This window comes from Chinchilla lanigera, unplaced genomic scaffold, assembly GCF_000276665.1.
Source record: "Chinchilla lanigera isolate Chin_1 unplaced genomic scaffold, ChiLan1.0 scaffold00055, whole genome shotgun sequence".
In the NCBI taxonomy this organism is placed as follows: domain Eukaryota; kingdom Metazoa; phylum Chordata; class Mammalia; order Rodentia; family Chinchillidae; genus Chinchilla; species Chinchilla lanigera.
The window spans coordinates 225,976-248,822 of record NW_004955456.1 but is presented as its reverse complement, the minus strand read 5'-3'; the positions used below and the strand labels follow the sequence as shown (position 1 = coordinate 248,822).

Below are 22,847 nucleotides of genomic sequence, written 5' to 3'. Positions count from 1 at the left end.
ACCGTGGCGTAGCGACAGCGGCGTAAAAGCGCGGTCCCAAACGGAGTCCTGGGGCCTTCCACGCCCGAGCGTTGGGAAGGAGCGCAGGGAACGCTGGACTTCGCGCCGAGGACCCTTGCGGGCGGAGCACGCGGGAGGACAGCGTGCGCGCGTATTCGGGGTGTTTTACGCGGCCAGACGCGGGCGCTTTCAGAAGGAAATGACGCCGAGGGATAAAGCCTTTGTGCTGGACTGAGCAAAGACCGTTCTGGGAAAATAACCGCAGCACATAGGGAGGCTATTTCAGCAAGGTCTGTTTGTGGAACATTCTCTTGTTGCCTCGTGATAAGAATGTTTCCTTTCCTCCGGTTTAGGGAGGGGATTTTCCATGAAAAATTTATATCCTACTGTGACAAAAAGTGGATTTAGAGAAACGTGAGGCAGTTTTTCGAGTATTTTAAGCTCAGATTCAAGTAATTATGTCAAAGTGGCATATTTTGGAGCTGGCATATTTTTCCACCTCTGTCTTTCTTACTTTCTTGTTGCTGGAACAAAATACCCGAAACCCCAGGTTGAGGCAGGAAGGGTTTATTTTGAACCACAGTTTGTAGCGGTTTCAGTTCATAGTTGGCTGATTCCGAGGCAGGGAAGAGGGGAGAGAGTCCGTGACATGGCAGACACGAAGCAGCTAGCAGAAAGCTTTTCTTTCCCTGTTTATTCTACTCAGGTTATAAGCCTGTTGGTTGATGCAACTCAAGATGGGGCTTTCCTTTTCAGTAATTCCCTTACCCACAGCTACCAGTGAACTAATGCAGTTGTCACACCGTAATCCAGTGTCACACACCCTTGATCCAGCTGTTACGGAAAACAGACCAAACAATGGGAAGAAATGGCAAGGAAGAGGTTAAAGAGGCAGTTTATTACACCTCGGGCTTCTGACTAGGATCTCTCCTAAGGAGCCAGAGCTCACCCCAGTGCATTTCGTGGCTTTTAAAGGCAAAGCAAGGGAGGGTTACGGAGGCAGAGTGAGTGGGTTATGATTGGAAGGTTGGGGGACATCTCGGGTGGCTAAGGGAGTTTTAAACATTTCAGGTTACATCACAGGGCTATCAGTTATACAAAGCATGGATTATACAAAGGAAGAGATGTTCTGTTATAGGGCCTGCTGGACATGTCCACTGGTTCCCCTGGGCATTCTTGGTAGGCCTTTATTTAAAATTTTAAGTTTTCCCTTCACAGCCACCTCCCAAAAGCCCTGCCTCTGAGTGTATGGGCTTTGGGGGGAAACACTTAGATATAAGCCATAAAATCCCTCACCTGTAGTATAAATTGGGAAGGACTAAGTGAAAATAAAGGAAAATGTAAATAACATCCGCACAACCGTGTCATATTTATAAAGCCACACACACACACCTTTTCAAAAAATTATTAATGCATGTTTTCCAAGGCTCACTTCCGCTCTAGCTCCTCATGTATTTTGTATTTGAAAAGGGATAAATAAGGTGACTCAAACTAGGAAGGTGGTTTTGAAAGAGCAGTTATCTGAACACGGACTGTTAGGCAAATACTTTGCGAAACCTTTCTTGTCTTATATGCGATTAAAAACTGGATTGCATGTCCTAACCTAGGAATGTAGATGATTGAATTAAAGTATACAAACTGCCTACCAAACAGCCTAACTTCCTACCTAATAGTCCCTTAGTAAACGTTAGCCCTTCTTCCCCTTAATGATTTGAGTGATTGTCCAGAATTAATGTCAGTACTGTTTTTTCTCTAGTTTTTTCTAGTTTTACACATATAAATCGGTTGTACTTATGACTTAGTGTCCAAATGTTTTATAATAAACACATAAATTTCTGGAAAGCATTTAGAAAATATTCATCGCTTATACTCATTACCAGTTGCTTTTTCAGTACTGTCCTTAGGGTAAGGAGGCAACTACAAGGTTTAGTGGAAAATAAGTGAATTGATGCAGCTCTTGATGGGGTAACTGTCCCAAGAACAATAAAGCGGCTTGTGGAGGGGGAGTTTGTTCTTGACCTCCAGTGAAGAGATAAATGCTGGTCCAAAGTTCAGAGCTCTGAAATTGTATATTTTTTTTTACTCTTTATATCTGGATAAGTGTTATTTTGACCTCAGTTCTACACCACACTGACTTATGTTTAAGAGAAAATTAAATTAATTTCCTAATGGAGTGTCTTCCTTACTTTTCTGTCATTGCTGAGACAAAATACCTGACACCCAGAATTAAGAAAGGAAAGGTTTATTTAGCTCACAGTCTGTTGAGGTTTCAGTCCATACTCGGCTGGCTCCAAGGCAGGGTGGCACATGGCAGAGGGCAACCCTTCATGGCAGCAGAAGACAACAAAGCAATAAGAGCAAACGGGAGGCATGGCAGCAAGCAGCCTCTTTCTCTCCCTCACATATGCAAACTATCCGCCCCAGGACAGGTGTATCACTCACACCCGTGAATCAGTCATAAACTCTAGAAGCATGTGGCTCACTGAGTTAATACATTAAAACATTCAGAACAGTATGTAACATAACACAAACCATAACATGGAGCTTATGATACCTCTCTGCAATTAAAATAAGTTAGGGTGGGGATCTGTGTCAGTGGTTGTGATTATGTGCTAAAGAAAAGAGGAAATAGATAAGTGTGTTTTTCTTGAATAAGAGGAGTAGTGGCCTTAAAAGGTGGACTTTCTGAGTTAAAGGAAAGTCAGAAGATGAATATGAATTAAGCTCCCCTGTTTTCTATGTACACTTATGATTGGTAGATTTACTACCTTGTTAATTCTTAAAATACATTAAAAACAATTCATAAAACCATGCTTTTGTTTTGATAGACATGAAACTTCCTAAAACTGAGTGTGTTGTGGATTGAACTGTTTTCCTTCTATCCCCAAAGCTTTGGTTGAAGTCCCAACCACTAGACCTTAATTGGAAATAATCATGGCAGATGGGATTACTTCAGATGAGGTCATACTGGAATAGGGGTCTTTAATCCAAAATAACTAGTGTCATTAGAGAAAGGAAGGGGGACATAGACACACAGGGAGAGAGAAAGTTGTCATAAAAGTGGATATTCTTTCATTCCAAAATTTAACATTATAATATGTTAGGGAAGAATAAGGAAATCAGCCCTTCTCAGTTGCCCTGAGAGCTGTAACTCTTTTCACTCTTCATTCAGAGTTAGTTAGGAGGGCACAGGCACACTCTGTTAGTCCCAGCTATTTGAGAGACTGAGGTGAGCCCAGGAGCTCCAGGCCAGGCTGGACAACATAGTGAGACCCATATCTCTCAAAGCAAAATACATAAATACAAACAAAATGAACTATAGCAGTGTGAGGGTCGGGGGTGAGGGGTGGTGGGATATGCTGTGCAGCCTCTCTGTTCAAAGTGCAGTTTGTGGACCAAAATCATCAACATTTCCCAAAATCTTTCAAGGAGTGCAGATGCCACCCCAGACTTCATGAATCACAGTCAGCATTTTAGCAAGATCCCCACCCAGGGCTTTGTAAATTTGAAGATTATTGCTGTCTATATGTAGTTTATTGATTTGCTATTAATAAGAACTTAGCATCCAGGCAGTTTTCAATTCCTAATGTGGGAAAGTATTGACATAAAGGGTAAAGGGAAGATTATGGAGACGTGACTAATGAAATAGTGTTTCTCAAGCTTGGCAAATGCACTGGCATGTAGGGCAGTTAAGAAGTGGGATAGGCCTGTATTGCCATCGCTTAGGGCAGGCCTCTTAACTGCTTTGAAGCTTGGCTTGCTTAACTGACCCACTTGTTGTAGACTTGAAGTGACAGGCTAATTGAGGTTCCCACTAATGTCATTCTAATGTTTGTTAAAAGCTTACAGTGATAATAGTTGTCATATAAGTACCCTGTCCTTGGTGGTTATGGTGGCTCATTGAGTAAATACATTAAAACATTCAGAACAGTATCTAACATAGTTAAGGACACACAGTTACTGATACAAAGGTAAATAGGAAGAGTTCAGTTAGTGATAGCTATTAACGTCATTGTGTATTCTATTTATATTATATAAAATGTGATTTTGGAAATTTTTTTTAAAATTCATACTTTCAGTAGAACACAAAAAATATGTTGCATACACTTCATTTTTTCCTTTTTTCCTTGTGGTTATGATACAGTGCCCTAGAGAGTACACACAGGAGATTTTCTGCAACTTTTTGTGACACACATCAGACTGGGTTGAGGACGGGTAATCTAGATTATTTTCTATTCTAACTTTGAAATAAGAAACACTAACTTCATTATGTAAATCTGTGTCTCTTGTTAGCAAAAGGAACTGTTTTCTGGTTTTGTTTTGTTTTTTGACATTTTGAGACAGGGTCTCACTATGCATTTCAGGCTGGCCTTGAGCTCACTTTATAGCCCAGGCTGGTCTCGAACTCACAACAATCTTCCTGCCTCAGCCTCCCAAGTGCTGGGATTACAGGCATGCTCCACCACACCTGGCTAAAAGGAACTGTTTTCAAACATCAAAGCAAATAGCATTTTATTGATACAGATTCTGCTTAGATAATGATGTTTACTAAAAATCCCTGTCAGTTGGGCAGGGGGCCCAAGGGAGATTTTCATGGGTGAGGTCTCCAGGTTAAAGAACACACGTGTGTAAGAGATCAGCAACACCAGCAGGCAGCATGGAACAGAGCAGAGTGCAAGAACATGAGAACTCAAGAACAGCCTGCAACTTTATTGTATAGTCCTTATACAGGTTGTTATCTCATATTTACATTCTTGTATAGAGCTATGTGTCTTTATCTGTGTTGTCATGGTTATATAACTGTATCCCACTGTGTGCCTGTGCTAGACAAGTGGGATCATGTCCTTAGACAACCCTGAGCTTTGAATCGGTCTGAATGCTTCTCCACAGTCCCACCCTGTGAAGGTAGATGTTTCCATTACCACCTTGCATTGTTGAAAGCTACAGCTTTTCCCCCTTTTCTCTTTGGTAATTAACTTTGAGGTAGGGGTTATTGCTCTCTCACCTTATTCACTTTTGCTTATAAAATGAAGTGTTAGCAAACCAAGCCCATGTACTTTATAATACATCCACATCTTTATAAGATATAATTTGTACATTTACAAGACATAATTTTACAAGACATAATTTGCCTAGGAAATCTGAGACTATGAAATATACTTTTCCAGTCCACATCCCGTAATGCAAAGTCTCATTAAAACCTTTCCTAAGAAAGATTTACTGGTGTATTAACAGTTACAACCTTTTGTATATCATCACATACATAAGATGTGGGTCTGAAAGCTGTTTTTATTATCTTCGAAGTTGTAGGCAAGTCATTTTCTCTTAGCTTCAGTTTCTTTATGTGGTCCATGATGATCTCCCAGCCTGCACATAATGGCTCAAAAAAATCCTGCCCTGGGCCCTAGGGCAGAAAAGACCCCAAAACATATGTGTTGTGTACCTATTCACCGAGGCAATCTTCCCCAACAGCAAGACAAGGCAAAATTTTACTCAGAGTCCACCCCAAAATTTCTGTGTCTCTAAAACTGCAACACACCCATGAAACTCACAAGTTAAAGCCTGTACCTGTCATTCAGCAACCACAATTTACATATTAGCAGAAATACTTCGCTCCTTACACACATAAATGGGGAGAATCAGGTTGAGGAGAGGAGAGAGAGCGAGCCAGGATGCTGGATATTCTCCCTTAAACTAAATATTGTGGTCCCTTAAATATTGTGCTTGAGAAAATAGCTCCTTCTGATCTCACCCAGAAGTTGGTTCTTTCCATAGGGTCTCAGGTTCAGTCTTCCAAGGGAGACTATTGCCCAGAACACTTAAGTGGGGACATCACTTTTTTAGGTGTTCTTCTGGATGGGCAAAATTCTGATGTCTCATCTGACCCAAAGACAGTGCGTCCTTATCTAACATGACTTCCCTGTCTTCATTGTTAGCAAATGCTCACTTTCTATAGGCTCAATTTAAAAGTTCTTAGTTGTTGGATAGGAGGGAAAAATTGAGACAGTTTGGTGTTCCTCCATCTCTAATCTTTAGCAGAAACATGCCTCCAGAAAAAGAAAGTACAAAGTGATAGTAAAAGAACAGAAATGAGATCAAAAAAGGAAGTCTTTTCTTCTCATGCTCACCATGAGTTATTGACACAACTTGCCCATGAATTGTCACCCTCAGCCTAGAAAAGTGAGAGTGGAGAAATCTCAAGAGCTAAGATTCCCTTCTTACCAGTGCAAGATCAGACCAGAAAGGAAACTGAGGCAGAACAGGCTCAACCTTCCCCCTAGGTTGTAGTTGGGGAGGGCACCAGGCCAGACTGACCCAGTGAAACCTGTCCTCCAAGTCTTAACAGCTGTTGGACTATTGCTTTTTAACTGGCAGGTAGAGTCCTGTGAGTTATTAATAGGCATGAATATTTACCAAATGTAACCTAGATCTCATTAAAGACTCATTTTACAGCATTTTATATAACAGTCCACTAGGGGGTGCTCTAACCTTGCTTTTCTCTAGTGCTATTATCTAACAAGTCAAACAGGTCAAGCAGGGAGCACCATTAATTCAGCAACTGGGGAGTCCAAATGCAGCATATACAAAACAGGAATACAAGACCTTGCCTGTAAAAGTAAAATGTCCCATCAAAGAAACATCATAATCTTCCTGTGTGCTCAATTTAAACTTATCATTTTAACAAAAACAATGTGTAGAAAGGACAAGGAATAAAATTCAAAGCATAATCAACCAACAAGGATAACAATTTTTGATTACCCAAATGAGTCACAGTCCAGAATGCATGAAACAAAAGCAAACTTGTACCTCTTTCCAGTTATCTTGGTGGGGCCTCCAAATAATATAGGACCTCAAAACGATATGAAGGAAATATTGTAACTCCCAACTTGCTAGATATCAGATAAACTGAGCTCATGTTCCCCAAAATCAAAGAATGAATTCTAAGGAACAACAGTGGTTAACAGTAAGAAAACTTTATTGGGAAAGAGAGAACTCCTGAGAGACAGGAGGGGGGCTGAGGGGTTTGCTGCGTCCCCACTTTACAGACAAAGTTTTATAGAGCAAAATCACAAGATGGGTGCAAAATCACAATGAGTACAATGGGGGACAAAACTATGGTCAGTCACCTAGGTAATTTTGATCCAGTGGGCCAGCAAGTCACATAGCAAGTGCACATGGAAAGATCAGGGACCTTTTGTGAAAGAGATGAGCCAGGAGTTCCTGGTCACTCACCTGGGTGACTGATATCAATCTAGACTATTGGACCAGGTGATGCCAATTGTAGTCTGTTGCTTATCCTTGGGGAGGTGTGCAAGCCTGGTCATTCTGTCTTTATCTTGAGGCCTGGACTCCAACAGATGCACTTCCAGCCTTAGTTGTAATGTGTTCTCATCCTCTGAATGGACTCCCTTGAAGGCCCAGCCCTATCTGACTGCCTGTGATATTTCTACCCAACTTAACTGTCTATAATATTTCCGTAACACTCAAGGTAGATACATCTTGCTCCATGAAACTTATTCAGAGTTTCTCAGGCAGATTTTGGCCATTCCAAACCATTTGAAGGGTTAAGTAAGAAAGTTAGTTTTAGTGTTAGTTTTCTATTGCTACCATTAAAAAATGCTACAAATTTAGCAGCTTAAAAGGGCAGCTATGGTCAGGGATACAGCTCAGTGACACAGTGCCTGGCTGGCAAGTGCAAGGTCCTGAGTTTGATTCCCAGTACCCAAAAAAAAAAGAGCCACTATGTATTTTCTTGTAGTTGTGTGTCCACAGTTGGGTGCAGCATGAGCAGCTGATTCCTTTGCCTGAAGCTTCTCAGGGTGTCAGCAGGGTGCATCCTTTTCTGGAGGCTGTGGGGGTGAACCTGCCTCCAGTCTCATTCTGGTGGGGGCCAGGTCCAGTTACTGTGGTCACCAGTCTGTGGTTCTTGTTGCCCTGCCAGGTGTTGGTCACAGCTGGACTTTGCTTCTAGATGCTCCTGAGTCCTCCAAGTTTTCACGTGACCTTTCAAGGGAGAATAGTTGTCTGTTCTGTCTCTTGGCCTGCTTCTCAGGGCTCATGGGGTTAGATGGCTCCCTCCTGGATAGTCTGTTGTCACTTTACTTCCAGGTCTGTAATCTGTTTCAGGTTCCAGGGATTGTAAGGTAAACATTTTGAGGGGCTGTTCTGCTTATTGTAAACGTCCTTAGCATTTTAGTTGAAATCTTGAAGTTGTCCTGAGCTGGATACCTGGATTCAGACTCCAAATCTACCACTTACTGTTCTTCTCACTCTTTCTAAGTGACTTCCCCTGTCTCCCTGAACTTCCTGTTACTTGTAAAATGGGGTAATAAGTTGCATGTTTACCTTAGGTCTCTTAAGGGCAACAGCATATTCCTTTCATGTAGTTTGGAATAAATTGGCTGCACCCAGACATCTGTGGAAGGGAAGCCCAGCATTCCCCATTAAGGAATGCACTCTCCTGGCTGTCAGATGCACACAGTGTCCCGTTGATGATGACCCACAGCCACAGAAAGGTTCTCTGAGGTCCTGCAAGATCCTTTTCCCAGCCTCAGGGGTATGCTCAGTGCCTTGCTGTCCTCTCCACCCTCCTTGTTATGCTGCCTGCTGCTGGGGAAGCAAGGGTCTGATGAGAACCCCAGCAGACTCCTGAATGTGTTCTCCAAAAATAAACTGAAGACTGCTTTCCAAGATGTACTGTTTTCTTTGCAGCTGTGCCGGGACACATCAGCAGTCTTAATATATCAGTGTACATTTACATGTACATTTGCTGGATACAGTATGTTGCATATTCCTAATCTGGCATTTATGATACTCATAATTATTTTTGTAGTTGTCTCATTAAACCAGGAACATGGGCGGGGAGAGCCAGTCTTACTCAGTTATTGAGACTGTTTGTCAAATAAACAGTACCTGGCACATGCTTCTTTGTTTGTTTTTCAAAAGAGTAACTGAATTGAATAATCTAATATTAGATTCAAAATCTGCCAGTGAGCCACATCTTATTTTCTGTGTATGTCCTAGATATCTGAAAGTGACCTAAGTAATTTTAATGTATTTTATCGTGTTAATATACTATCATATTGTACGTATCAAACTTTACACCAAGATAAAGAAGTTTGGGGCATAATGAGTAAAAAAATGAGTAACTTCAATATCAGTTTTTAGAGTCTTGCTAATTCTTCTCAGCTATATTTAAAAGCTTGTCAAAGTTTATGAAAATCTGCTTACTTTTTCCATAGTGAATATAGACAAGACTGATGAGTGCGCAACCCTGAACCCCACTTGTGCAAGCTGTCATGGTGGCAGAGAGGTGCAGAGGGTGTGTGTGTTCTTGGGAATGGCAGTTTGGAAACACATTTCACTCCTTTGTTCTTCTTCTTCGTTTTTTTTTGTTTTTGGTTTTGGGTTTTTTTTTTTTTTGGTACCAGGAATCAAACTCAGGACCTTGCACTTGCCAGGCAGGCGCCTGTGCCTCTGAACTATACCTCCGGCCCCTTTCTTTGTTCTTCTTATGAAGTACATGGAAAAATAGCACAGTCAGAGAGGAGTTTAATTTCCTGAATCTTTTCTCAGCTCGTAACAGGGTTGACCTGTGTGCTTAAATATCCAGCATCTGCTTACCTGTCTTTCTTTCTTCCCTCTCTCTCTGTCCACTCCCTCCCTTTCCCGTCCTCCCACTGCCCCAGGAAAAAAACTCCCATTTGAATTCTAGGATTTATTACCACAAAAAATCTTGTGAGGAAGAGAAATAAATCTTACCATAAACATGCATTGTGCATCATTTGGAATAGTAGGTGCAGCAGTGCCTTACAAGGAGTTTTACAACCAGTGATTAATAGCTACTCCAATGTATTTTTGCTTTATAACACATCTGGGTGTCCTTGTTTGGGAAAATTGTCTACCATATAGGAAAAGAGCTGCTTTTTATTTTTTCCTGATCACAGCATATTTGCAAAAATTCAATCTCAGAACAGAGATTAAAACCTCTGAAGTTCTGCTACCACTCCTGATATTTCGGTGCTTGTGGCTAGTGTATTTGTATTCATATGGTTGGAGGGAATAAGTCTAGAAAAACTAAAGGCAAAATATAATTAGAGAATCCAGCAAAGATTTGTACAACAATCACAGCAGGGGGAAGCCCAGAGCCCTGAGTGAGCCCCAAAACCTGTGTTTGCTGTTGTTCTGTGACCTCAAGTGAGCCTTACTTTGCTTGCCTAAAACTGAGTCATCTTGTGAGAAGATTAATTGAAATGTGTAAAGTATACAGTGGCAAGCACATGGTAAATGCTTCATAATTTTTAGATCTCTTTATGATAATACCATTATTGAATGAGATGAGTCAGGTAAAATTTTTCCGGTGCAATAATCCCCCATCAAATGCAAATAAAATTTGTAGAATAAGTTAACATAATACATATTCTTTGTTCAGGAGAATTTAGATCCAGTATAATGAGATAGTTAGAAAAGGAACAACTAGAAAATGTACCTTTAAAGCAAAAGGCATAGAAATGATTTTTGAATGAAATTTTGGCGAATATTAAAGGGAATTAGAGTAAAAATCATATGCCTTAAAAATATACTCCAGTGGTGTTTATGAGAAATCCTGGTGTAATCGCATGTGCTTTGTAATAAAGTTATCATGATAAAGTTGACTACCTATAATATGAGTCAGGTCTGCATACACTATAATAAATAGAACTCAATTTCAAAGTATCTTAGATTAGGGACCCTAGAGGTCAGCAGCTATTGCTATTGCTAAGCTTCAGCAAGATCAGGGCCAGGATTTCTATGATTTTGATCTTTCTCTCATATCTGCAGTTATAGTATGAAACGATTGCTATAGCCACAAGCATCATGTCCCAGTATTTGATGGGAAGAAGGAAGACAAATGGGATGCCAACTTTCAAGAAAAGTAAAAACCTCTGAAAATCTCCTAGAAGACTTGCCCTTGGGCCTCACTGGTCACAACTGTCACTTGGATGTCCTTTTATATAAGGGAGTCTGGAAAAGCAACCAGCTTTTCTGTGGTTATTGTTATTCTGAGTATAATCAAAATTCTGATGATGAGGAGGAAGGGTTTGGAGAATAGACATGGACTAAGTACTACTCACTACCATATGATAAAGATGAGTACTCCAATTTGTTTCTTCTCATGCAAATAATCTTTATCTCTTTAACTATAGAGGAAACCAAATGGCAAGATTCAGAAGGCTTAAGCCACCAACTTTGAGGCAGAAAATTATTCTTTTTGGTGCGTTAGTTAACAGCTTGTAGTTCAGATCTGGAGTGCTCCCGCCCGCCCCAGAGGCCCATGTGCAAAAGGCTTGCTTGCCAGTCTGCCCGCAGCATTGTGGGAAGTGGGAGAGCCTTTAAAGGTAGGGGTAGTTGGAGGACCTGTGCCCTTAAAGGGACTCTTGGGTCCCCAGCTCCTTCCCCCTTCTTTGCTTCCTGGCTACCATGGTGCCAACACAGCCCCAGAGTGACTAGGCCCAAAGCACAGACAGAAGCTGCTGAGATCATGAGCCAAACAAATCCTCCTTCTTCTTAAGCTGGTTATCTTGACATTTTGACACAGAGCTAGAAAGCTAACACACAGCTGTAAAATCAAATATGCTTACACGCATATCCTCAAAAATGTAGGGAGTGTAGGGAGTGTCACACCCAGATGGCCCTGCTAGTAATCAGGACGTGGGGAACTGAGACGTATTGGTACACATCACCTCTGAGGCAGGTAGGAACCTTCGGTCATCATTGTGCGAGCTGTCATGTGATGTAAATCGCGTGTTTGTAAAGATTCTCACAAAGTTGATGTTGACCTTAAGTTTCTAGCTCAGCTTCTCCCACAAAGGAAGGTTTTTTGCCACCAGGATGAAGTAGAAATGATTGTAATTTAATACTCTAAACAACATTCAGCGATATAATTTTGAAAGTTAATGCTTTGTTTTAGTCACTAAGTAGAATCTATTCTCTTGGCTGCCTATTGTAATCTTGAGTAAGTAATAAATATAATGCTTAGGAGGAAAAATCATGTTTATTACTTACATGGGAACAGAAACATATACCTATAAACGTAAATACTCTTTGGTGTATTAGTTGTAAAATGGACATACCCATGTCTGAATGCGTAGTTATCACTTATAAGGGCTTCAACGTGTGGGCAGGGATGGGAGTTTTAAGTTATTGCACTGTTATGATGACCTGCAATCAGTTATCTTTGATATTATTGTTGCATTGACTCTGCATTGCCACACACTGTACCCTTACAGGATGCCAAGCTTGATGGTGAGTGTGTGGCCTGCTGCTGTACCTACTCGCCAGTCTCCCATCCCTTCCATTTTGCACAGACCTCCACTGCCTGAGACACAGCAGTGCTGAGGTTAAGCTGATTGGTAACCCTCCAGGGGCCTGGCCACCCAGTGTTCAAGTGAATGAGGGTGTCACACATCTCCCACTTCAAATCAAAAGGTACTAATGATTAAGGTTTGTGATGGACGCTTGTGGAAAGCAAAATAGGCAAAAGCTAGGCCTTCTATTGATACGACAAGCAAGTTCATCGAGAATGGCATTCATAAGAGACCAAAAGAGGAGGAACAAACAAAGCTTTATTGAGCCAGCTGATGGACAGTCTAACCAGGAGCCAGAGAAGATGTCTGCCCCTATCTGGGTCTCACCTTCAGTTTAAGTACATTTTAGGTTTCCATAGTAACTGTCACCTCATTTTTGGGAATCTTACAAGAATGTGCAAAGTTTATCACAGAGTTTACTTTTCCCAGCCGGTCAGACAGCCGAATTTCAAATGACCATTGCAGTTTAACTCTTAGCCTGTCCTGTTTGTTCTGTTCCCATTTTATGACTGCTCTGCTTTAAGTGGGTTGATAACTAACCAAGAGAATTGGGGTAAAAAGTGGGGGTCAACTACAACTTAAGTGAACTTTAATGACTTCTCTTAATATGGAATTAAAAACAGAAAATGGGGTCTCTCTTGCCCTATCACTATGACATGTAGCTAGCCAGGTTATGATTGCAAAGGAAAAGTTCTTGAAGGAAATGAAAAGTGCTACTCCAGTGAACCCATGATAAGAAAGTGGGTGTGATGAAAGTTTGAGTGGTTTGGATAGAATATCAAACCAAGCACAACACTTGCTTGAGCTAAAACCTAATCCAGAGCAAAGCCCTGTCTTTAGTTCTCTGAAGACTGAGAAGGTGAGGAAAATACAGAAGAAAAGAGACTGTTCATGAGGTTTAAGAGTCCATCTGTATAACATAAAAGGGCAAGGTGGAGAACAGGTGCTGATGCAGAAGCTTATACTAATAAGATCCAGCTTGATGGCCAATAAAGGAGGTGCCACCAAAGTAACAGGTTTTCAAGGCAGACAGAATAGCCTTCTGTTAGGAGATGATGCTGAGACTTCCATAGCCAGGGACCGGAAGTCAGTGCCTTGCTTCAAACTTCAAAGGACAGGCTGAGTCTTTATCGCTCCCTCTCTTATTTCTCTGTGTCTCTCTGTCTCTTGTCTCTCTGTCTCTGTCCCTCTCTCTCTGTCTCTCTCTCTCTCCCCGCCTTCTCTCCCTCTTTGAACTCAAGAGTACCCTACCCCTAAGTTGTCCATCCTGTTCCTCTCAAATTATATTTTGTAAGGCTACAGCTGGAATTGAATAGACAATGATTCTTCTGCTGGTTCTGGGCAAAGTCAGTCAAAATGCTTCTGGAAAGGGCATTTCATTCTAGATGCCATTAAGAACATTATGATTGGTGTGATTAAGTCAGAATATCTATGCCAGCAAGAATTTAGAAGAAGCAGATTCCAACTCGCAAGGCTGACTAAGACCAACTCTGAAGACTTTGTAACAAGAGCTTGGAGACTGCTTTGCTAAAAGCCCTAATGCTTCTCATGGGTGAACAGAACTCTTGGTATCTTGGCCTTTGTTTTGTGTCTATCTCCTCTGTTACTTTGAGCTTTGGATCAGAGTCCTCCTTACTTCTCCATCATGCAAGAAGTGTCTGTCTAAAAACGAGCTATAAAGCTAGTTAGCCATTACTTCACCTGTTCTCCCACCCCTTTCAAGGTTGAGAGTTCCACAGTAAGAGTAACTAAGGTATTTTCAGAATTTGCAGACACCCTAATCCATGCATTATGAATCATCAACTATTACAGCATTCTGTTCCATACAAGCTGGATGGCTTCTCACATACCCAGTCATTCATTATTCTAGACCTACAATCCTCTTGCATTTCAGAACAGTAGAGCTCAAGGGCAGATCAGTTGATAACGAGACTCCCCTCTCTCTCCGTTGCCTCCCTTTCCATTTTCCTTCCTTCCTTCTTTTATTCCTTCTTTCCTTTCTTTCTCTGCTTTTTTTCCTTTTTCTCAGCATATTGTTGGACCTACAGCCTTCCTACTAAGCTACATCCCCAAAAGTTTTTTGTTGTTTTGTTTTTTAATTTTGAGACAAGGTCTCACCAAGTTGCTAAGTGGCCCAGGCTGGGCTTGAACTTACTATGATCCTCCTGCCTCAGCCTCCCAGAGCTGTGCCTGGTTGAATTGCTTCTTAAGGACCAGCAAAGCAAGTGGTTTCTTGAGATGGAATCTATTACTGGTGAAGATGCTGTGAACATTGCTGACAAGATAGCAAAGGATTTAGAGTACTGTATAAACTTGTAAAGCAGCAGTGAGGTTTAGAACAATCAAGTTTAATTTTGAAAAAGTTCTGTTGTGGGTAAAATACTGTCCAACAGCATCACTTGCTACAGCCTCTTAAAACACAGTTAGTGGCCACTAAAGTCAGTTGGGGGAGGGATAGGCCACATTTTGTCTGCATGTGTACCTAACCATGACTGGAATATTGCTGCCTGCACTGGCTCACAGACGCTCAGCTGAAGATGAAAGGTCTGACTAAGAAAGGAAATGTGCACCTGAACATAGCAAGTTACCATTCTGCGTGGTGTGCAGAGTTACCTGGTGCATGGGGCCTGGAAGGGGTCACCTTTTTCTTCCTTTGGAGCGCTTAGCTGGGACAGACCCCTGTGACCAAAGACAGACCAATAAGAGAAATACAAGTCTATTAACTTGTATATTTTAAATATAAGTGGGAGGTGCCCGGGGAATGAGTAAATCTCAGGAAGGTGGCTTAGAAACACATTTATGTGCACACTGTCTTATCTTCAGCAGAGAGCGGTACATTTTCAAAGACTTGACAGTGCAAAGGGAGAGGACTTTGAATTTCTGTGTGTGCAGCTGGTGGGAGGCAAGGAAGTGGCATTTTGTTTCGTGGACTCCCCTGGAGCCTTCTCCCAGCCGGTCAGTGTCTAAAGTTGTTTGCATTTGTTGAAAGGAGAGACAAGACACTTGCAAATATTTGTCTTGCTTTTAGGCATATAGGGGAAAGCACAGGCTTTTCTTATTCAGTTTCTTCTCAGTTGCGTTCAGCTCAAAATGCTCCCTGTGTCAAAAAGGTACATTGGGGATGACATATTCTGCTCTGCACACCTTCTCAGTAGAGAAAGTTAACTGAGTCCAACCTTGAAATGAACCACATAGTGAAACTCGCAGGTAAGGGTTGTAAACTGACTGCATAAGGATTGTCCATGAAATAAAGCAAAGTCTGCATTCAGTGAATTAAAGAACTAGGGAATCTCAGTAGAGAAATAGAAACAAAAAAGTAATCTTACAGGGGGTTACAACTGAAATTAAAATCTCACTGGACGGACTTAGAAGAAAGAGATGAGTGAACTTGAAAATAGATTAATGAACATTATTTAATACGAAAAATAAAGAGAAGAGAGTGAAGGTATAAAGAGGAACAGTGCTGTAGCACCTTTTAGATTAAAGTGAACCAGCCAGTATATGTGTAATTGGAGCCTGGAAGAAGGCATGGAGTATTAGATTATAGTGAACCACTCGGTATATATGTAATTGGAGCCTAGGAGAATGCAGAGAGATGCAACAGAGAAAATACTTCAAAGGTACGAGTTCCTGAGTTCAGTTCACAGACAGGTTTATGAAGATTCAGTCAAGTTTGTTTGAAAGTATCATAATTGTGCTGTGTAGGTCAAGATGCCTAATAAAACAAATGCTTCCAAGAATGAGTCTCAACAATTTATAAAATTCAAAAATAAAAATTGATAATGGAGGGGGCTGGGGATTTAGCTCAGCGGCAAAAGCGCCTGTCTGGCAAGCGCAAGGTCGTGAGTTCGGTTCCCGGTACCGGAGAAAAACCAAAAAAAAAAAAAAAATTGACAATGGAGTTGTCAGAGAAAGGTTAGAAGCACAACAGAAAGAAGTAGAAATCATCCAAAGCATATGTCTTCTGAAGGATGAATCATATTAATCTAAAGCAGATAAAGATAGCATCCAACAAAAGAAAAACCTGGCAACCTCTTTCAAAGAGTATGAGGGAGCATTTGCAAACTAGGGTGGAAGCAGTGATAATAGCAGTTTTGAGTAATAATACTAGAGAAAAAGAACAAATTCAGAGTCATCTCAGCTCCCTGAAGGTTGCTATAACTGTTTGAAACTCTGAAAGCCCCTCTCCACAAGCTGAAATATTTAACTAATGTGTCAAGTCTACTGAGCACAAGCCAGAGAAAAATGAAGAAGGACTGGCATTATTGTGGGAGGAAATGGATAACATTGTACAGGCTACAGAGTCTGTGACTGGAAATTTTCAGAGTCTAAATAAAACTGAAATTCTGGCACATGAGATAGAGAAAGAGGAAGAAAAGGCAAAAGAAGTGTGTTTCTATTTAGATGCTTCGAATGGATAGACGTAGCATACTTTCTCTCCGAGAGCTTTCTCAGAACAGTCTGAAAACACTCACACTGCAGAAAGAAATTTTGATACTAATTCCAAACCCAGATGTTCTTCTGAAAGACTCGGATGTTCTTCATAATTCATCCCAGATGAGGAACGTGGCATTGTTCATCAGAGAAGCCTGTAAGAAACTAAATGCCTCTTAGAGAATTTTTTAATATTGTTTCCTATTAATTTAATATTTATAAATTGTAAAACTGTTAACCTGTAATGTTACAGAGGCTAAAGCTTCTGCAGGATTTATTTTTTTTGTTTTGGTTTGGTTTTTTTGTCTTTTTGAGGCAGGGTCTCGCTATGCAGTTCAGGCTGGCTTTGAGCTCACTTTGTAGCCCAGGCTGGTCTCAAACTCACAGCAATCCTCCTGCCTCAGCCTCCCGAGTGCTGGGATTACAGGCATGCGCCATTCTGCAGGATTTATTATCCTCTAATATGCACTTTAAAATTGGCTTGTGTAGACCTATCATTAGTATCTAGTATAGTCCTAAAAACTGTTTTTAGCAGTTAAGAAACCTAGAAAATCAGTATTTATATTGCTGTACTGCAGTTATTTGCCTAAGACATAAAACAGGAATAGCCATGATCTGATAGTTTATGGCGGCTAAGTAAGGTTCATGTATTGGTTGGCACAGAGGAGATGTGATGCTGTGGTATTGTATATATGAAGTGCTTATGTTTAGTGCATAAGAATAAAAACATAAATTTTGCCATCACTTACTCTTTAGCTAAGAGCTTGCACTTTCTGTCTGGTTACACGGAACTTTAGAAATCCCTGAGTGCCTCTACCCTTACCTGACCCCCTAATCTTCTCCGTCAGTAGTTAAGATTCTCTAGGTACCCTCAACGTTGAAGGTGGCACTGAATTTTTTTCTTTTGTTTTAAATATTTATTTTCTACTGTCATCAAAGCACGCTCTTAAGAAAATTACTAAAAAGGAGCCTAAGTACATTTATTCCCTTAAAACAAAACCAACCAAAAAATTTTTGAAAAAACCCAGTGCATGAGAACCAGCCACCAAAGATACAAGGTACTGAGAGACTAAAGAAGGCAGCAGACATTTAGGGTTACTAAATGCAATTTACGAGACACACAAGTGTATCTCGGACAGCAGAAAAACAGGCAGATTCTTGCACCCCGGATTTCAGCAAGAGAAAGAAGGGGATTATATGTTAAAGCAGACAAAGGTGGCCCATTGCTAATTAGAATGTATGATAATAAGCTTTTATATATAAATAAATACTTAAATAATCAAATATCATTTCTGAGCAACTATTTATAAAATAAAATAATTGAAATCTATTTCTGTGTCTGTTGAAATTGAAATCTATTTTTGGGTCTTTTATCAGTTTATTTAGAAGTTACTGGGTCAGGCATGATGGCACTAACCTGCCATCCCAGCATTCGAGAGGCTGAGGCAGAAAGATCACCAAGAGTTCAAGGCCAGCCTGGGCTACATAGCAAAAGACCTTATCCCAAAAAAAGAGGAAGTTACCATAATTCTGTTAATGTTCTCCAGGCAGAGACCAGCAGGAACACACCTGTAGTTGAGCAGAGTGAGTTTATGCTTATTGTGATGAGGAAAACCACATGTCATGGGGATCCTGGAACAGCTCGGTAAAAGCATCAAAAGCAGTATCCTCTTAGGAAATAATGGTAAGAAAGACCATTAATGAGTTTTAAGGGGAAAGAGACTTCAAGAAAGGAACTGTGGCAAAGAGACTAAAAGTAACAGATCCTACAAAATATCCTTAAAAACTCTTCACTGGAAATTTAAAGTCTCATGCTGACGAACAGAACCTGTGCTAGTTAACTGATTGTGTCAATTTGAGTAAGAATTGCCCAGCTAAGTTGGATCAGCATAGTTCTGGGTGTGGCGAAAGGGATTTACTGAGGATTTGCTGGGATTTACTGGGTGTGAGTGACAGCAGCCAATAGGCTTGCTACCTGAATGGTATGAAAGGGAAACGAAGAGGGAAGGCTCACTCATTTCTTCAGAGGAGCTCCAGTCTTCACCTTCACCTGGGACCCCATCACCTGGCTTGCAGCACAGCCCCTCAGCCTCCTGATACAGACGTGCACCATACACTGCAGTGAGCTGCAAGCCTTTGACTGGATCCTTTGGATCTTCAAGGCACAGGCAGCCCCTTTGCACTTTCCACACCTGACTGCAGGCAGCCATTGTAAACCAATCTTGTAAATTCTTACATACTTCTATATCTTGCATTAAAACTGTTTCTCTAGAAAAAAAACATATTTCAAGAAATAATGGTTGAGAATTGATAAATTCAGTCAAAGAAACTTACAGTGCAAACTACCCGGCAGACACCTAGCATAATGAGTATAAGGGTGCCACAAAAGGCAGAGGTAAAGAGCAAATCTTGAAAGAAACAGGGACATCACACATTATAGAGGGACTTAATAGCTGATTTCTCCTTAGAAATCTTGGAGACCAGAGGAGAGTTAAGCAACATATGAAAACACTGGAGGAAATCTATGATACTTGCTTTTATTTGCATTTCACTAATCACCAGGTGATGAACATTGTGTAAGACAAATATGCAGCAGAGACCACCAGGCTTGTGTAAAGGCCACATGGCAAGGAATCTTTTGTCCTGGGTTCAGGCAGAGTGTGATAAGATCTTCTGCCCTGAACAAAGACAAGTGTGTCTCTGTTATAGGGATGGACGAAGGTGGGGAACCTTAGGCAGGAAGGTTCCAGTGAACGTCTGTGGTTAAAGTTTTCTGGCAATCTTGCCTCTCCAGTGGGCTGAGTCCTTTGACGTGTCCATTGTAGAGTCTTAGGTGTATCCGGATGTCTCCAGGTCCTGCAGAATTCCTTGTCCTGTCTTCCTTCCTTTCCTGTGTTTGCCGAGTGCTAGCTGCGTTCCCTGCAGAGAACAGTGCTTCTGCTGGCGAGCAGGCGGGGGGCTGGGAGAGTCAGGCCAGGTTGGGGACTTACACATTTGTGCTTCTCATGCTCTTTCCCTTATAAAAGTTAAGATGTTGGTAGAGTCAAATCTGTCTCTCTGGTTTGTGTGTCCCCTTCTTTGACTTCTGCAGGTTATTGTCCATCATCCTACTTAAGTGGTGTTACCGTGTGGGATGTTACATCATAAAATACTAACCCTGTAAAAGCCAGTGAGGCACTGAAATGGGCCATGACAAACAACTTCTGTCCTCATGTCCATGCAGCTTAGGCGGTTACTACATTTTCCAGTTCCTGTGAAATTTAAATTTCTCTCTTCTTTTGGTTCTCAGATCATTCAGAATTTCACTAGGAGGATCCAGACCAAAATCAAAGATCTTCTACAGCAAATGGAAGAAGGGCTAAAGACAGCTGATCCTCATGATTGCTCTGCTTATACTGGTTGGACAGGTAAGAATGTGGGAATAACCAATGTTTTATTCTTGGATCATGATATGTAAGACTTGGGTTTAAACTTTCCTTTTGTGCCGGGCATGGTGGTGCACAGTGTAATCCCAGCACTCAGGAGCTGAAGCAGGAGGATCACCATAAGTTCAAGGCCAGCCTGGGCTACAAAGTGAGTTTTAAGCTAGCCTGAACTGCATAACAAGACCCTGTCTCAAAAATAAATACATAAATAAATAAATAAATTTTTAAAATTTAATTTCCTTTTCTTTTAAAATGGTAATGTTTTATACTGTTGGAGTCTTGAACTATGTCTTTATTGATAAGGGGCTTTGTAATTTTATGTCTAAAGAAATACTTTCTACCAGAATTTTGATTTATAGTATGCAGTATGTTGTATTTTTATAACATTATTTATTTAACCTAATATATAGTTGTGAAAATGTGTAACAGCAAACATGCCTTATGATTTTGTTGGTTTTGCGTTTTTTGGTTTTTTTGGTTTTTCTGTGGTACCGGGAATCGAACTCATGACCTTGCACTTGCCAGGCAGGCGCTGTGCTGCTGAGCTAAATCCCCAGCCCCTGGTTTTGCTGCTGTTACTGCTTCAGTCATGTGAGAAGTTGTGTTTGACTTTCTCCAGTCTGTTTCATAAACTGTTTACCCTACTGCGTGTACTCAATTTGACTCACTGACACACATCAAGGTTACTATTTTAATTTTATAAACAACTGGTGATATACTTCATATCATAACGCATAATTTCAAAATAGACTTGCCTTAACTTTACCTTCTACTATTTTACTAGGTAGCCACACATAGTAACTATTTGGAGTTTATAAAGGAAGTAAGATAGAGCATTGTTTTTGTGGATTAAAGTCTGACTAAATTGCTAATAATGATTAACATATAAATTTAGAATCATTTCCAGCTAAAGTTTTATACTTTAATCAATAAGCAGCATACACAGAGGTATAATACCTGCCTTTACAATGCATAACCAAACATGATGGTCTGGTATTAATATTGCATTCATTTTAGTGATGTGTCATTTATTGTTTGCCTTTTATGAGTGCAACATTTACACATTGACATTAGAATTGAATATTTAGACTTACATGCCAAGACTGACCTACACAGTCAAATAAGTTTATCGTAAATGTAAAATTAGATGTTTTGGTTAACCAGAAGTAAAATACAAAGAATATTTTGGAAAGGAAAATACACTTGGAAAGGAAAAATGACATGCCATTAGTAGAACAAGTTTCTCCTAAAATGTCTTTTAGTATTTTTTCTTGTTGTTGAAAAAGGGTTGTTTTTAATCCCAAGTGTTAGGTTCCAACCTGGCTGTGTGCCAGCATCATCCAGAAAGCCATACAGTACACTAAGAGAACAGTTACATTAAGAACTCTGGAATCCATTCTTCTGTTTAACTGCTTGCATCGTGTGGTTCCACAAGTGGCAGGTGATTCCCTGGTTAGTTGGTCAGTTGGATGGGTTGATCACTAAAGAAAATGGAAAAAATTTTAAAAACAGGAAAATTCGAAAGAAGGCATAAAATCCAGAAAAGTAATTGTTTTATTTGGGGTAATACAGGAAGAAATGATATGTGAAAAATACAAAGAAAAGGATCCAAGTTTGCTTGAGATATAAAAGAGAGTGAGTACACCCTGGAAAATTAACCAGGAAAGGGAGGACCTTGGTAACTCTCCCTGATGAGGAGTAGATATATTGAATACTACCTCAGGACAATGAGCAAGACAGTAGATTTAAACTTGTTTTATGTCTTTTTCTACCCGGATATCTGTGTCTTGGGTTTTTGTTTTGTTTTCATTTTGAAGGATTTTTTTTATGTTGCCCCTTTTGAAATGTAGAGGTCTCGTGGAAGGTATCTCATGTAATTACGAGAGAACACTCCGAGGTGAAAGGAGCGCTCACGGTGCTTTTGTTTGGGGGGACTCATTCCAGGCATAGCCCTCCTGTACCTGCAGCTGTCCCGGGTCACTGGTGACCAGGCTTACCTGCTCCGGTCCCTGGATTATGTCAAGCGGACACTTCGGAATCTGAATGGCCGCAGGGTCACTTTTCTCTGTGGAGATGCTGGGCCGCTTGCCGTGGGAGCTGTGATCTATCATAAACTCAAGAGTGACTGCGAGTCCCAGGAATGCATCACAAAGTGAGCTTTTCAAATTGGGGATGTTTTCTCCAAATTCTCAGTTGGAGCTCTTTCAGCAGGAAGACTTGCAAAAAGAACGTTATTTTTAGTTAGTGTACTGTTACACACAGGGCTCTGCAAAAAGTGGGTCCTGTGCTGTTTCTTTCCAAGCATGGGGATCCCTTAATTGGAGGGAATACACACGTTTCTTTAGTCATTTTTCCTAAGCAATTTGGTTACCTTTCACGAATGAAAACTAGCTTACATGCCTTAGGTCCAGGAAAACGACAAAATTAAGCCTTCAGTAACTGATTAGATATGCTAATGATGGACCAGTTACAGGGTATGTGCCCCTAGTATGCCTACTGTCTCACATTCTTTCTTGGAAAAGCAGAAATGAAGGCCCATTCCCAGGGACTCAGAGTGTCTGGCACGTGCCCATCAGCTAGTGTTTCCTGAAAACTCAGAGGAGTCAGGCTCATTCCAGAGCCCAGGCACATTTCAGTAATT

General features: G+C 40.8%; 1 protein-coding gene and 1 pseudogene across 1 annotated transcript in view; both read left to right on the top strand.

Annotated features, from left to right (window-relative positions):
- The window catches only part of Lancl2 (LanC lantibiotic synthetase component C-like 2 (bacterial)), a gene marked incomplete in the record, with an annotated part of 45,710 nt that overhangs the window by 1,321 nt on the left and 21,542 nt on the right, over nucleotides 1-22,847 (top strand). Inside the window, 2 exon segments of the mRNA XM_013520628.1 lie at nucleotides 20,071-20,188; nucleotides 22,151-22,358. Coding sequence (XP_013376082.1) covers nucleotides 20,071-20,188; nucleotides 22,151-22,358 — 326 coding nt within the window.
- LOC102022047 lies at nucleotides 16,233-16,950 on the top strand (annotated as a pseudogene).